Raw genomic sequence first — 16,941 nt, 5'->3', positions numbered from 1 at the left:
CATGTTCTAAACTATTTATGTTCGTTATATTTAGTTGACTCGTATAAACTTGATTGCTATATTTTGCATATTGTGAGTATTCACGCACTCCCCTATTTTCAGTTTTTATGTTTTGGGGTGGAAAAGCATGTCCCGAAAAACTATTTTTTGAATGTTGTATTTAAATTGATTTGTATCAAACATGATTGCTATTTTATTGCTATGTCTCTCTATGTATGTCTATGCAACACGGAACATGAGAACTTATCGTACTAAGGCCCTTCCCTTATCTCTAACCATTAACTCTTTGAGCCAATGGTCGTTATGGATAGCGCTATTAGGAATTGACAACTCCTCACTCGCCCTATTGCTGGAGTGCATGATACCATATTCATCTATGGAACGATAAGCATAGATCTTGATAGGGCTTCAGTCATAGGTTTGGTTGAGACTCATTGTTTGCTCATACACATACAAACTCGTTTCTCGTTATAGCAATAAACTTGTTATTAATTATAGCAATGAACTTTGTTTCTCATTACAACAACGAACTTTTATTACTGAAAACTTATATACATGTTTTAGCAATGAAATTGTTTGCTCCTTGTAGCAACGAAATTGATTGCTCATTTTAACAATGAAACTTGTTTACTCGTTTGAGTAACGAACTTTATCTTCCATGAGAATATGAATGTTGCATCTTATTTGGGCAACATACTTTATCTCTCATGATGACAAAGAACTTTGTTTTTACAAACTTATTTACTCATTTTAACAATATACTTTTATTATTGGAAACTTTTATCAAAACTTTGATTTCAATTCATGGAACCAATATTATTTTGTTTATCTGTGAGTACTCACCAACTATTTTTATAGTTGACGCTCGTTTTACATGCTTTTTCAGGAATCATCGAGTAAGTGGCACTTAGGGACACTTCATTTTTAGGAGCATTCGCATGTGTTGTATTTCAATTTACATTGTAATTTCTTTTAAAAGTTGTTCAAACCCATTGTAAAATTGTACTGATTTTTAATACTATGGTTGGTGTTGTCTTTTAACTTTTGCTATGAAACCCTTTATACTGTCACGCCTCGTGTTTCCGCTTTAGCGGGGTGTGACAGAAAATGGTATCAGAGCCGAAGGTTATAGAGAATACCGGTTCTCCTTTGGAGAACCACAACTATAGCCAAAAAAAATTCAAAATGTTTTTAAAATACCGAACATACTACTAGTATAACTAATTCGAGTACGCATTATTGGACTTTAACTAAGTATAGCCTGGCCAACTATGCTTAATTAAGGAAACTTAACGCGAGGCTTGAACGGTTATAGTAGAATTATGTTCAAAACAATTTTCAACTTAAACTTTTGAAAAACAAAATTTTTGGTGTGCGTACGGGCATTGCATATTATAGGCATTCATCTAGATACACTTAGAAACGAAGTTCACTGTTATATCAATGCCCTTATTTAGAAATATTCTTATCCCTTATCAAGTGCTAGGTTAACCACTTAGGTTATATCACTAGCCACTCTAGGAGCAATGCACATAGTACTACGAATGGGTATTCCTCAGTAGCTATTGACTTTAGATATAAGGTTAGTAGCTAGATATACACTAGTAATAATCATAATTCGAAACCTATACCAATTATTCCTCAATACCTCTTCATCGTCTTCGTACTAGAGTTACAACAATGAAAAAGTGTTTCGATATCGACACGAATGATAATTGGAGCATCGCGTAAGGAGGTAGATGAGTCGCCACTAAGTAATCACTTGCATACCATTGGTGGGCATTCCGGATTCGACTCACGAGGAGACACGAAAGTTTAACCCATACGTGAGACCTTATTACTACGCTACGATTTAGCTCTACGTTGTTTCCACCTTGAGCTTAAAACTTAACATAAGATGTCCCTTTGACCTCTATAAAAGGTCGTAAACTACATTGACACCATAAAATGTTTTTCAAACAATTTTTCTTGTCCTTTATCTTTGGGAAAAAGACATCGGTACTCGTCTTATACTCGCCTTGTACTCGCCTTAGTATTTAGGTACGATCAGCTACACTAACATACTTATTCCTTACTTCTTAATCTTCCATCGAATTTTTTTTTTTTTCGCTTCATCGGTTTTATTTATCATTGATAGAATATTTTATAACCACTTCATTTAACTTAGTAGACATTTCCTAACAATGTAAGTCATATTCTCGCTAAAAATCTTTTGACAACTTGCTTTAATTTAACACTTTTCTTCAAAACTCAATTTAACCAATATTTATTTTAACATTGCTATTTCAATTTCATTTCAATCCATTTCAATGGATAGATGTGCTTTTAAGGGTATATACACCATTTTAAACCTTGCTTACCATTTTGGCACGTTTTCGAAAAACTTAGAAACATTTTCTTTTATAAAAGTGTTTAAACTTTATGCTATAAAACTTAAACATATGACGTTAAAGTTCATATTATGTGTAAAAGCTTCATCGGATCTTCACACCACTTTTGTTTTAAGACTCTTGACTACCTTCTCATTTAGGCATTGTACTTTACTTAAATGTGTTTTCTTGAAACCCAACACGGTATTTTTACAACTTTCTAATTTAAACATGTTTATAGGAAATCTCTAATTCCTACATTTTCAACATACCTCATTTTCTTTATTTTTTTTTTCAAATTAGTTTTATAATCTATAAAGATTTTAAAATACAAAGCATTGCAAAACTTAGTGTTCACTTTTAAATTTCCAGTGACGCACTTTCGACAATGCACAATTATTCATCTAAATATGTTAAGTCTTTACCTTATCCGTTTTAACCATTGTTGGACTCCAGTCAAAAATGTCAAAGCTGTCGGAATTTCAATTACAAGTTTTAGTGTTTCTTCTTTTTCACAAATGGAGTTTAACTTAATAGATAACTCATAAATTTTTAGAAAACACTTTAAAACTCCCACATGTCTATTTAATCATCAATATACATCAAATATTAAAGTTTGAAATATATCTCAACCTGGTTTTAATCTACCTATAGGTATTGTTCTTATAATTTTAACAATAACAATCATTGCCGCCGCTACCTTCCTTTTTCTTTCCCCCGCACTTGATTTCTTGCTCTCCTTATGATTTTAGATCTCGCACACCCATAATAGTAACATAATACATTGTCTAACTTTGTTTATGTCTATTTTGCTTCTCCTGGTATCATGTTTGTACACATACATACTAAAAGTCTATCCTTTCGTTTTGAGCGATTAATACATATATAGCCGTGAGGAATAATTTTTATTTAATCAACTTTGATATATTCAATTACGCCTTTTATCATATACATCTTGTTTTTATTTTGAAATCTCTATAAACAAGTTATCCTTATTTACATTTGCTCTTTCGTTCTAAATTCAGAAACTTGATATAAAATGCAATTTTCATTGTATTTTTCCTTATAATTAATACACAAGATGAATACTCTTATGCTTATAATTTTTCTATATCCGGAAAATATATGTGAAGGATATATTTCCTTATGTTTCTTCTTTTCTTTAAATACATCAAAAGTTTTGAATTTTACGATTATCTATTCTCTAAATGATTGTTTTTGTAGAAACACTAAACTATGAATGCACTATTTTCAAAGATTAACATTTTTACACCTTTCTTAAAATAGTATTTTACTTTGCAATTTTCAGTGAGTTCCTAAACTCTCAAACTTGTTTTCATAAGTATTCTGACTCCTCGTAAACTTGAATTTGTCCTGACTTAGACAATTGGACAATTTCTCAAAAGTTTAATACAAATATTTCTATACAAATTCCTTTAATGACGACTTAAACCTTTAACCTTAATTAATCTTTATATTATTTTACTACTTTGTTGGATCGCCACACATGTATCTTCATTATCTTGGAATTATTACACATTTTGATAATAGTGAGATTAATTATCATTTCTAAACACACATTTTGATAACAATGAGATTTTTAATCACTTCTAAACACTTAAAATGCTATATACACAATGTGATTTAATTTATCATAAATTTTCATCGCCTCCATTTGCACCAATGACTCTCTAAATATATTTATTCTTCGAATAAGGTTTTATTATTGTAAGAGTAACCGTAGTAGTAATTATAGCCTCGGAGATGCTCAATCATTTCGTAATTTATTTTGTGGACGACACTTAAATAGCCTTTACATTTGAGATGTACCAAAACTTCGTTGCCTACCCTTAGTACGTATTTTTAGGAACTTACCCTCGATCGCTTCCCTTTCATTCGTGCTACCCCTTCTTATTTCGAAATATATCTTTTCCAGAAGTAATAGCTAACCCGGAAGTGAACAAATTGTTCCTAATCTCTTCTTTACTAGGCGGCGAATGTACACTTAGTGCTAATTTAGAATGCGACATAAGCATCAATGCGGATTTAACTCTCAGTGTAGTTGGTGCTTCAGCAAAACTTCTACCGCTCTCTTAATTCAGATAATATCTAACTAGATGATCTTTTTCGAATAGGTCGCTATGGTTGGATCATGATTCCATGACCCAAATTTTCCATAATCTAGACGAAAGAACTCGAATTAAGGAAACACTAACTTGACTAGCTAAAGAATTGGGCTCTTCCTTTGAGGAAATAAACCCAAAATAATCAAAGAACACTTCAAGTCACCACCTCCCGAACGATACAATTGTATTCGGCTGAGTTCTAATAGAATACGTCACGAATTGAATTTCGGGACGAAATTCTTTCAACCGGGGGAGACTGTGACAGTCGTCAAAATTCGAGTCGGTTTTAGATTTGACTAAACTTAGTTGCACATATAGGCACTACACATACTAGACTTAGTAACTAGAAGCTAAGTTATAACCTACTAGAAACTTGGAAACAATTAGAATCAATGGATAGTGTGCATAGATTTCACATTGATATGTGAATTCTATAACTACTTAACTGTAGAGACTATCCATATTCGGGTCACTCTTTGACTCGAACACCTTTTCATGAATCATATACACACATCATGCACTTGACCTAGTGGTAGAAATTAGGTCAAAGTCTCATAGAAACTTAAGTCAAAGTTGAAGACTAGGACTAGTATACTTGATTCCTCAATTTCGCTTGAATCTCGGAATCACTACATAGAATGCCAATAAACCGATAAAAAAAATAATAAATTACAAACATTATTTATAACTATAAAAGAGTTATAATACCCTAAGATAATTTAAAGTCTCAAATATTCTATTTATTTTGATATTCAAAGTTTATTTAACTCCAAAACCCTAAAAGCCATAAAAAACTCATATTTATGAACTTTAACCTTAAAATTTCTATAAAAATAATTATGAAACTTATAATATTATCTTATAATAATTAAAATTAGTATAATATATTCAAGGCAAATAAAATTTAACTCATTAACATTACCCTTAATTTATAAATAAAAAATAAAGGTTTTATGAATAAAAACTTGATTTTAGTGTATATTTTATAAAAGAGTTTGATATTTTTATAAAAGATTTGAATTTTTATAAAAATAAAAGAGAGGGAAACCCTTTCTTATCCCCCAAAACCGGCCTCCCCTCTCCCAAGACACTCCCCCTCTTCCCAAAACACATAATCACTTCTTTCTCTCTCACACTCCACCTTCTCTCTCATTTTCTATCATTTCTCTCTACCTTCACCACTCCATTTTCTCTCTTCCTTTCTCTATACCCACGAAATTTTCCAGAGAATAAGTCCAAGAACACACCTCAAACTGAAAATCTTCATCATCTAGTGGTGTTCATTAAGGTAGAACACGATTTCCTTTCATTTTCCTCCATGTTTTCAAGGTTTTTCTTGCATTTCCTTCTTCTTCTACACCTTTCTCTTAGAAAATATGTGTGCATGTTCATTCACTTCAGTTTTGATGATGATGGTGGTAGGATTTCACCCAAAAACAACATGCATGTTGTAAATGGTGAAATCCAAGGACCTAAACCTAAGTCAAGATCATGAAAATGCACTTTTCTACAAGTTTTGGTGTAAAATCACCACATGCACTCTAAGTTTTCTTTCAAAAACGATTTTTGAACATTTCAAACTCATGAATGGTCTTCAAACAAACATGTATGTGATGATCTTCAAGCTTAGATGCTAGATCATCAAATTATGTTGTTAAAAGCTTTCAAAGATGTTCATGAAGGATTTATTTCCAAATAAATATCTAAAACTCCTTTTCTGACCAAATCCGATTTTTCCCAGATTCCCATCAACAAAATAAGATGCTCTGTAAATTTCCAGAAGATAATTCATTTATCTCGAATTATTATAATTAATGCAAGAAAATAGGGCAATAAATCATATAAAATACTTTCTAGGGTCTATAAATCCTAGTTAAATTCGTAGATGACCCCTATGCTAAAAAATGATCCCTCATTAAGTTTCATCAATTTTTATAACTGTTTAATATGGTTTTGAATTTTCTTTTTGTTTGGCTCCAATAAATCATAAAAGCACTTTAGAAAATCTTAAAATGATATATAACAATTTTCGCAGTTACTACCAGAGGTATAAGACTCAGAAAAATATTTTCAGAATTTTTCATAATGCATTCCTATTTTTCCCCGAGTTTTGTATTTATAATGGCCTAAAAGTAGAAAAAACAGTTCTGCTCACCCAAAATTCATGAAAATTTACCAGAACACTTTGTAGTACATTAGGAGGCTACATAAAAATGTTGATGATTTTTCTCTTTGTATACTATTTTGCTCCTATTTTCTAAGATTAAATACACTTAAATACACAAAATCGGATTTCAGCATATAAAAACCACATTTGGTATTTTTCCCAGATTATTTACTCTGTAAATGAAGTGTACAAAAATTTTGGTAATTTACTTTAACTGTTTAATAATTATTCTCCAATTAATGATTATTTAAGAGGATAAAACAAAGAAAAATAGAAAGACTAATTGAAAAATATCTTTTATATTTTTCACAGCTTCTACATGTATAGTAAAAGTGTTACAAAAATTTTGGGTAATTTTGGAAACTGTTTTCTATTTGTCCCCATTTTTATTAGAATAAATGCATAAAAATCAGAAAATTGGGTTAAACAGTTTAGAAACCCCTTTTTATATTTTTCCCAGCTTAAGTATGTGTAATGACATTGTTATAAAAAGTTTGGGGTATTTTCATAACTGATTTCTATTTTTCATGAATTTGTATCTATTTAGAGAATTAAATATGTGAAAAATGGTTATACATATTCATAATCCATGAAAATTTATCTAGAAGTCTTTTAGTACATTTAGAACCAAAACCTGAAGTTTGGTAATTTTTGTTAACTGTTTAGTATTTTTCATGATTTTATGGTTATTCAAGAAACTAAAATCGTGAAAAATAGTCATACAAATCAAAAATTCAAGAAAATTTATCTTAAGGTCTTTGACTTCAATTAAAACTTAAATGCAAAGTTTGGGAAAGTTTAGAACTAAATTGATTTAGTTTTGAATATTTAATCATTGGAACACCTCTAAAATGTTAAATATTAACATTTCAATAATGGAAATTTTCCACTTAAATTGTTATATAACAATTGATTCTTTGAAACTTAATTTCCACAGAAAAATGTTTGTAACTTATCAATATTAAATTTTGACACATTATTGGCATAATTCTATTGTAGTAGTAAGTATACTAGTGTTAGATTTCGATTAGAGACTCACTAGCGAATACCATTATTGTAGGAATCGGTAGTGGTACACGTGGAACGTAGTTCAAGGCACCATTTGCATCATCTAAATGTATTGTGAGTATTCACGCACCCCCTATTTTCGGTTTTTATGTTTTGGGGTGAAAAAGCATGTCCTAAACTATTTATGTTCGTTATATTTAGTTGACTCGTATAAACTTGATTGCTATATTTTGCATATTGTGAGTATTCACGCACTCCCCTATTTTCGGTTTTTATGTTTTGGGGTGGAAAAGCATGTTCTAAACTATTTATGTTCGTTATATTTAGTTGACTCGTATAAACTTGATTGCTATATTTTGCATATTGTGAGTATTCACGCACTCCCCTATTTTCAGTTTTTATGTTTTGGGGTGGAAAAGCATGTCCCGAAAAACTATTTTTTGAATGTTGTATTTAAATTGATTTGTATCAAACATGATTGCTATTTTATTGCTATGTCTCTCTATGTATGTCTATGCAACACGGAACATGAGAACTTATCGTACTAAGGCCCTTCCCTTATCTCTAACCATTAACTCTTTGAGCCAATGGTCATTATGGATAGCGCTATTAGGAATTGACAACTCCTCACTCGCCCTATTGCTGGAGTGCATGATACCATATTCATCTATGGAACGATAAGCATAGATCTTGATAGGGCTTCAGTCATAGGTTTGGTTGAGACTCATTGTTTGCTCATACACATACAAACTCGTTTCTCGTTATAGCAATAAACTTGTTATTAATTATAGCAATGAACTTTGTTTCTCATTACAACAACGAACTTTTATTACTGAAAACTTATATACATGTTTTAGCAATGAAATTGTTTGCTCCTTGTAGCAACGAAATTGATTGCTCATTTTAGCAATGAAACTTGTTTACTCGTTTGAGTAACGAACTTTATCTTCCATGAGAATATGAATGTTGCATCTTATTTGGGCAACATACTTTATCTCTCATGATGACAAAGAACTTTGTTTTTACAAACTTATTTACTCATTTTAACAATATACTTTTATTATTGGAAACTTTTATCAAAACTTTGATTTCAATTCATGGAACCAATATTATTTTGTTTATCTGTGAGTACTCACCAACTATTTTTATAGTTGACGCTCGTTTTACATGCTTTTTCAGGAATCATCGAGTAAGTGACACTTAGGGACACTTCACTTTTAGGAGCATTCGCATGTGTTGTATTTCAATTTACATTGTAATTTCTTTTAAAAGTTGTTCAAACCCATTGTAAAATTGTAATGATTTTTAATACTATGGTTGGTGTTGTCTTTTAACTTTTGCTATGAAACCCTTTATACTGCCACGCCTCGTGTTTCCGCTTTAGCGGGGTGTGACATTTACGGCCAAGGCAATTACCTTGGGCCGTAAACACTAATAATTAGTGTATATGTGCTCCCATTCCTTCCTAAGGCTTAGACTTGAACATCGAACACTTCTTTGTGACTTATAAGACCTTATATCACAACTTGGTACAAAATACCATGAGTTTACGGCCGTAAACTCATGGGGGTTTACCCCTTGACCGTAAACTCATGTGATGCATCCATTTTAGCCATAAACTCCAATGAGAGGCCATACTTCCCTTAGATGCAACCCTTTTGGTACTTCTAGCACTTGAAACAAAGTGTTATCCATGTCCTTGGGTGTCTTTACTTACACAATTAGTTGTTTAAACACTAATTGTAAGCATATATGTGTCATTATATGTTAAATAGGATCCGTGTGTGTGCTCAAGTCTTCACTTGACACTTAGCATCCTATACCATCCGTTCATCCAAACCACTCACTACAGGTGAGTTCATACCCCTTAATCAACATTTTAAATGATTTTAAATGCTTTTATGGGGGGGGGGGGATAGTTGAACTATTATAGTTATTATATCAATCACATGTGATTAATAACTACCAAACAAGTGGATTTTCTTACTTTTCAAACTGTGTTATCAAACAAACTACTTCATATCGTTTTACAAACTCTTTTACATGCTTAATACTTTTATTAAACTCTTTTAAACTTATATTTTGTCAAATGTGTATCTATATAGATATAGTTATATAAGTAGGATTGAAAGGACTTAGGACTGATAACTCACCTTACTCCCTGTTCCTTGTTCGGTTGTGGACTTAGGATATCGGTTGTTTGTCCGAAGGTCGTTTGAATCTTAGTTATATATTATGTATATGTATATAGATATAAAAGTTCCTTCATTCAATTCAATACCTTTGGGTAGCAAGGGTATACAATCATGTTCATTCATACAAACAACATTACTAGTAAACTATAATAGGTATAGTTTAGGAAGTTACTAATACTATTACAAGAACAACGAAACATACAAAGAGTCAGTTCATATATGAGTCAATACATACTATTATGAGAAACTAAGAGAACATACATACATACTAGACAGAGAGAAATACAATACAGCTAGTACATACTATACATTATACAAGAGAACATACTATTATGAGAAACTAAGAGAACATACATACATACTAGACAGAGAGAACATACAATACAGCTAGTACATACATTACATATACAAGTATACAATAACATAAATGTGAGCCATCTTTCGGGGCATGGCATCACCTGTCATGGCTCGATTTATATCCAGAATCTCATAGAGGGAGAGCGTGAATTTGTGTATAGATCTATACTGGATTGACTATCCTACACCTTGCTGTTCGCTACAGTGGGACTTGCAAGTCTACGGGTGCCAAATGTCATTTCTTCCGACGTCTTTCATCGTCGTGTTATTAGTCGATAGTATGGTACAATCAGGTCACATCATACCTTAAATATCAATTGGTTTAAGGTAGAAAGTACAACAGTAGTTACTATAATACAACACTACAGTACTTTATTATTTCCCCATTGCATTCACATTGTGATATTTTCACATAAAAGATAATGTAAAACTATATTTTTGGTTAATGATAGTCACATTTGGGAAAATATACAATCTTACAAAGAAACACACATACATAACATTTGATGCCTTGGTAGAAGTCTACGTTTAGTAGAAAATATAGGATTTTCTAGGAGATACAAACATTTACAAACATTTACAAACTTATACATCAAGTACTTACAAACATTTTCATACAAACAATGACACTAAAATGTTTATGAACTCACCAGCTTTAAAGCTGATAAACTCTTTCAAAATAACTTGTATTCTCAGGTCATCAGTAGACATGTACCGATGCCAGGTTTTGAGAAGATGGAGCTCGTTCAAGACTCATCTCTTATTTTTTATTTACATTTTTGGTGTCTTATAAACTTCACAGAACACACTTGTATGAAATTATATTATTAATGCAATGGATGATGTTGTTGCTTGTTTACTACTATGCTTTGTTGTGATACTGTACATGACGTCCTCCACCCCCGAACGTTTCCGCCGTTCCGGTTTTGGGGTGCGACACAAAATAACCTTAAAAAATCACCCACATATAATTACTTTTAACGGCAACACATGTCATCAAACCATAAGGGTACAAACGTAACTTACCCTAAAATACGAGTGGCAATACAAGACAGGCAAACCATTTCACGTACAAACGGATGCAAACGAATCTCTCCCATCGTTTCACCGTCGTTCTCATCAACCATCTGCAATCCCTAAACCTTCCCCAATCTCCAATTCATCATCGCCAAATCCAATTTCTACTACGTAGGGTTTTTGTGTCAGACGAGATTTTCAAGGATCCGGAGAATGGAAAGTTCGGCGACCAACATTGTCTATACCCAAGTCATCACGTTATCAACAAAGTCCGAGAAGAATTCATCAAAAATCATGGTCCTGGCGAAAGCCTTACTTCTTACTTACGACAATGTTTGTCCCTACGTCTTCCACCGACTGGCGCCGCCACCTCCTTCCCCACATCCTCTGGTATCTTCTTTTCTCTGTCTCAATCGGTTTTCCCATTGTGATTTCATCGATTGGATGAGATTTTGAAAGAAGGTTACATGGACAGTTGAATGTATGTTCTTATGATCAGCATCTAGGGACACGGTTCATCTTCTCCCCCATTCAATAGAATGTGCACAACAGCTGTTCGATGAAATGCTTACATGAACTGGGAGTGCATTTTGAGTATATCTATCTCCAGCTGTTCATAATTGGTGAGCTCTCTCTCTCTCTCTCTCTCTCTCTCTCTCTCTCTCTCCAATTTGTTTTACTTAGTCCAGGTGTAACAAACTCATCCTAATTGTGCATTAGTCAAGTTTCTTACCATGTTATAGATATAATTCATTGGGTAAAGAGATTGCAGATTACTGTATCTGTGAAGAAAGCCTCAATTTAAAATCTTGGGAAGATGGGCATCTGATTCACATTTGTAGTTCTATGTGAACAAAATGTTTGCATGTTCAAACATCAAATGAACTATAAAAATCAACAAAATGTTGAATAGGCATAGTATCCATTGGAACTGGATCGTATTTTTGATAAACTGAGTGTGCGTGATTAGGGCGACATTGGTACTGCAATAAACGAATGATTTGTATGTGCTTGACATGATTGATGATACATACAAATGGCACAAGTAACCTTTTGGTGCTTCTTTCTTTAATCATTACTATTTTCTTCAGTTGTTTACTTGGTTTCTTGTTTGTGGTGTACATTCTTGTTGTTCAGGCACATGGTCATGGCCCATGATATGGCAGCTGATAACTAGTTACTGTTAGTGGAAATTACGATCTGCCATTGAAAGTAAAAAGTTATCTGCCATGGATCGATATGGTAATCTTTGCTATTTTATTATTATTATCCTCAACTTTATTTAGAAACTAAACTTTGTAAAAATAATATATATTTTTAATTATTATAATCTTTTGTTTCTACTGACAGGAATTCTAGATGACTCGTTTGCATTGTCTATGGCTGGCCAGTTGCCTTTATCTTCTTTGCTTACATTGATGGGTGCTTACAGAGAGGAACCTGATTATACAGTGTTGTCAAAATTAATCAGTGTAATGACTAATGACTAGTCTACCCTTGTCAATACTTGTTTTAGTCTTTATTATTTTCAGTATGAAGATGAAGAGGGCATTCATGTTTTTTTGATGCTTGTATTTCTTTTGGCTATCACAGGTTAGCTCTAAAGTTGCAAGAATTGTGGCTGATGCTGATAACACATTGCTGGACAACATTAAGATGTTCTTCATCAACCTTTTCCAGTACTCTGCAGAGTTAGTTTTTTTAACTCTTACTATTAATGATTTATATGCATACTATTGGGTTTAATTTATTTTCTTCAGTTGTTTACTTGGTTTCTTGTTTGTGGTGTACAGTTTCATTATAATACTCGATCACTTCTTCAGTAATATATGTGAACTAAATTTGGTCTTCAACTTCTGTAAGGTACTTCAATTTTTCTTTTTTGATATAATGAATATTTATGTTTTGTTTGATGTTATTTTCTATATCTAAGACCTAATTGTGATTTGTTAAAAGGTGTACTTGATTTTAGACGAGTATTAGGTAATCATTTTCTGGCGCAGATGATGTATCACCTTAAAATATTTTATTTTATACAAAAATATTCAGTATAACACATAACTAAAACTCGTTTATCCAAACAATAAGTCATATTTCCAGAAAATCATCTTTTGTCAAGGTTGTTCAATTCTTCGCTGACCCAACACATGAGGGTTCTCCCTCTTACCCCACACCAACACATGCTTAAATTGTTGACATGATGTTTCATTTGCATGGTGCTTCTATAAAAAGCTTGGAATCTGGTCCTTATGGAAATGTCACTGGTGTTTAGCTTGAAAATGGATCTACCATTGAAGCAAATTTGGTGAATTTCACTGTTTGTTCTAATGGCTTCTTGATTAACCCTTAAGTGCATAAAAGGTAAAAATGGGTGTGTTTCATTTCCCCTTGAGTGTATTAAAGGTTCTGGAGGGGTAGTTCCCAGCATATTAGTTTTATATAAGGAAATGTAATTTGAAGCTTATAAATTATACTCTTGTGATAAGTAATTGGTATGATACATTGATACACATTTTTTTGTTTTTCACATTCAGGTTAAGTAATGGGGGCTTCGTGGTGAGATCAAAGAGGATGGAAAGCAAAAGGATGCAACTATTCAGAAGAGGATCTTGTCTCAAAACAAACCCTAGAAGTTGAGCATTTGAAGGGGGAGTTATCTTTAGGGTTACAGAGCATTATTCAGAAGTTTGGAGGTGAGGAGTATTCTGGAGTCAAGAAATCTGCTGTTGACGTGGCAGGACTGGTCCCAGTGTTAGAGAGGCTCGTTCAGGGTGTTGTTCTGGATAGTGAAAATTCAAGATTTAAATTGATGGAGACCCAAAGGGTAAAAGAGGAATTAACAAACAGGGTTAAATTGCTTGAAGATTATATTGAAAATAATAGGACAGGTGTACGGGATAAGATACAGGAAAGAGGGATCTTTGAACCTCCTTCATTGCCTACAGGTAACACATATATGGTTTTTTGTTAAATAAAGATGTTCAAGCATTGTGGAGGGTGTTATGTATGAGTTTCAAATAAGGGTTAAAAGTTTCCAAATTGATGATGACCAAAATACTAGTGATGAAGGAGAAAAGATTTCACTGAATTTGCGTCTTATCAAGCAAAAATCGAGGTAACCCCCACCCCCACCATTTCATGTGCAAAAGACAAGAATGCCCTTCTCATTAAACGAAAAAACCTAATTGATGTCTTTGTTTTGTAGGCAAGTAGGCAGTTAGAGATGCAAAAATCAATTAAAATGGCCTTAGAGGAAGCTAGTCACAAGGCCTCCAAACAAAAGGGCTTGATAACGAGCTATATCACATTCTTTTGTAACTATTATTTGTGTACAGTTTATAAAATGAGTAAGTTGGTTAGAATTGGAAAACTTACTGTTTTTGGAAATCTATTTTGGTGGTTGTTGTTCTTAACTTTGTTCTAAGATTCATATGATGCTCTAGCCATTTCAGTATTGTATATTGTAGGTTCGCTTAAAGTTACTTAAATTGGTTAAATACAAGAAATTGCAACAAAAAATAGTGACCTTTTTTTCGTAACGAATCGGATAAATTAGTGACGACTTTTTATGGTCACTAGTTGGATAAGCTAGTGACGACTTTCTATGGTCACAAATCAGATGAGAGTGACAACTTTTTATGGTCACTGATTAAATAAACCAGTGACGACTTTCTATTATATTAGTGACAACATTTAATGACGAAACCCGTCGTCATAGATTTAGTGACCATTATATTTTGGTCACTATTTAGTGACCACTTTTATATTTTGGTCACTAATCAGTTTTTGTGACGGACCTATAGTGACCACAAGTGACGACCAAAAGTTTGGTCACTAAATGATATAGTGACGACTCCTTCAATTGTTAGTGACCATTTCGTTTTCGTCACTAATTGGCATTTTGTTTTTGTAGTGTTTGTTCCATATCCTTGACTTTTTAGAGTATACACATCATCATTTTTCATGCAAACTTTTTCAAAAAATATTCTACAATGTATTAAATTCTACAAAATTTAATAAAATATATAATTAAGAATTAAGAAAAATGTTTTATTTTTCCCATCAAAGAGTTTGATGACAATAGGACTTCATATCTATTCAACATCAATGTGAGACAATAATAAAGTCTAATCCATCTAAATATCAATTAAACATAATCCATCTCAATGTCAACATGTCATCTGAATTAACTTTCTCATTATTCTATACATTGTGTATGTTTTTATTTCATTTTATTTTTGTTTTTCTGTGTGCTATTCTTACTTTCTTTTTATATTATTTGTGTTGTTAGAATGACAATGTTAACCGTTAGTTTTTGACCTAATTAGCATCCCTATCCCTCTCTCGACTATAATTAGAATATAAATGGTTATTTTAATTTCTTGATTATGGTAATTTTTTTCTAATAATGCATCTACTCTCCACTGCAAATAAAACAAAGAAATTTATCTAATTTGGTGTTTCATTATAAGGTGCTTTTGATGTGCTTTTGACTTATATATTGCAATTTTTTTTTATGAATTCAATATAATGATCATTTCACAATAGTATATATTGTAATATCATTAGGATTTGCCTATTTAAAACTAAACTAATTGACCCGGAGTAGATAAAGACGTAATCAACCGTGTCCAGATTTAATTAATCACATGATGAAAGTTATATAAAAGTATCAAAGTTAAAAAAATTATAAACGAAGTTTAAAACGTTGTATTAGAAACTTATAAGAAAAAAATATCTTAAAAATATTGTAATAAATTGTAAAAATTCTTAAAAGAATTGTAGAAAGAAAGTTATTCACACTTTAAGCAACTTTTTCTTTATGTACACAATTAACCATTTAATTTGTTATATGTATTTACATGTTATCATTGTCATCTGAGATAGCATGTGACAATGGTAGTATGTAACACATTTAATTTAACAAGTTAAATGATCAAATGTGTACATGAAAAATGTAACATCCTAAAATTTCTAGATAAAAATTTTCATTTCAAACATCTAATAGTCATGACAAAATAATAAAAAGTGTATCATATTGAAAATTAATTTAGAGTACAAATCCCAGAATTCAAGTAATTGCGGAAAAACATGGGTAGATGCGGTGCGATCAAACCAGACCATTCCCTTTCGAGTTGGAGGTACCTGAAACATAAACTGAAAACTGTAAGTACAAATCTGACTGAAATCCCCCAAAATACCCCATAACATACATACATAACAGTCAAAGCATAACTGAGTCTATTTCAACCCCTGCGGTCTCTTTCAACCAATATTGAGTATGTTTTAACCCATTCGGCCTCTTTCAACCGGTACTAGGTATATTTCAACCACATCGGTCTCTTTCAACCGGTACTGGGTATCTTCCAACCCCTTCGGTCTCTTTCAACCCGTATTGGGTCTATTTCACCCCTACAACTAGCATATAATAATAACAATAAGAGTCACAGAAACATCAAGCATATACATGCATAACATGTAATTGTCACGAAGATAATCATCATCCTACAAACATAATCTAGTGGGCCGGCATTGGTGCCTTCGACCAACTGATATAGTGAAGGAACCTCACCTCAGACTGAAGATATCAAATCACACTCGAGTTGCTGACTCGTGAAATCCTCTCACTAAATCACAAGTAATAAAACCCTAATTAGAAATTAGGTCAATAACCCAACCCGATAGTCCAAACCCTAAATCTC

The 16,941-nt window shown here is 32.3% G+C and overlaps 1 protein-coding gene across 2 annotated transcripts; it reads left to right on the top strand.

Moving 5' to 3' along the window:
• Positions 1–11,277: 11,277 nt before the first annotated feature.
• Positions 11,278–14,652, top strand: LOC145108312 (aminopeptidase M1-like). Of its 2 annotated transcripts, none has more exons than XR_013708185.1 (8): positions 11,278–11,629; positions 11,715–11,862; positions 12,377–12,481; positions 12,590–12,711; positions 12,833–12,930; positions 13,033–13,102; positions 13,774–14,354; positions 14,445–14,652. XR_013708185.1 is itself a non-coding variant. In XM_079045331.1 (8 exons), the coding sequence occupies exons 3-7, from the start codon at positions 12,469–12,471 to the stop codon at positions 13,780–13,782; spliced, it is 312 nt and encodes a 103-aa protein (XP_078901457.1). In that variant the 5' UTR covers positions 11,281–11,629; positions 11,739–11,862; positions 12,377–12,468; the 3' UTR covers positions 13,783–14,354; positions 14,445–14,652. The 2 variants fall into 2 exon arrangements, 1 of the variants encoding a protein (XP_078901457.1); XM_079045331.1 differs by having other exon boundaries at positions 11,281–11,629; positions 11,739–11,862.
• The last annotated feature ends 2,289 nt before the right edge of the window (positions 14,653–16,941 follow it).

The sequence above is a fragment of the Lactuca virosa genome, chromosome 4, assembly GCF_052849685.1.
Source record: "Lactuca virosa cultivar CGN04683 chromosome 4, Lactuca_virosa_CGN04683_v6, whole genome shotgun sequence".
Lineage (NCBI taxonomy): Eukaryota > Viridiplantae > Streptophyta > Magnoliopsida > Asterales > Asteraceae > Lactuca > Lactuca virosa.
This window is presented reverse-complemented; position numbering and strand designations above follow the sequence as displayed.

Coding starts and splice junctions, on each gene's coding strand:
- LOC145108312 (XM_079045331.1), top strand. Junction 12,712..12,832: donor TGTTGTCAAAATTAATCAGT/GTAATGACTAAT, acceptor TGGCTATCACAG/GTTAGCTCTAAAGTTGCAAG. Junction 12,931..13,032: donor CTTTTCCAGTACTCTGCAGA/GTTAGTTTTTTT, acceptor TGTGGTGTACAG/TTTCATTATAATACTCGATC.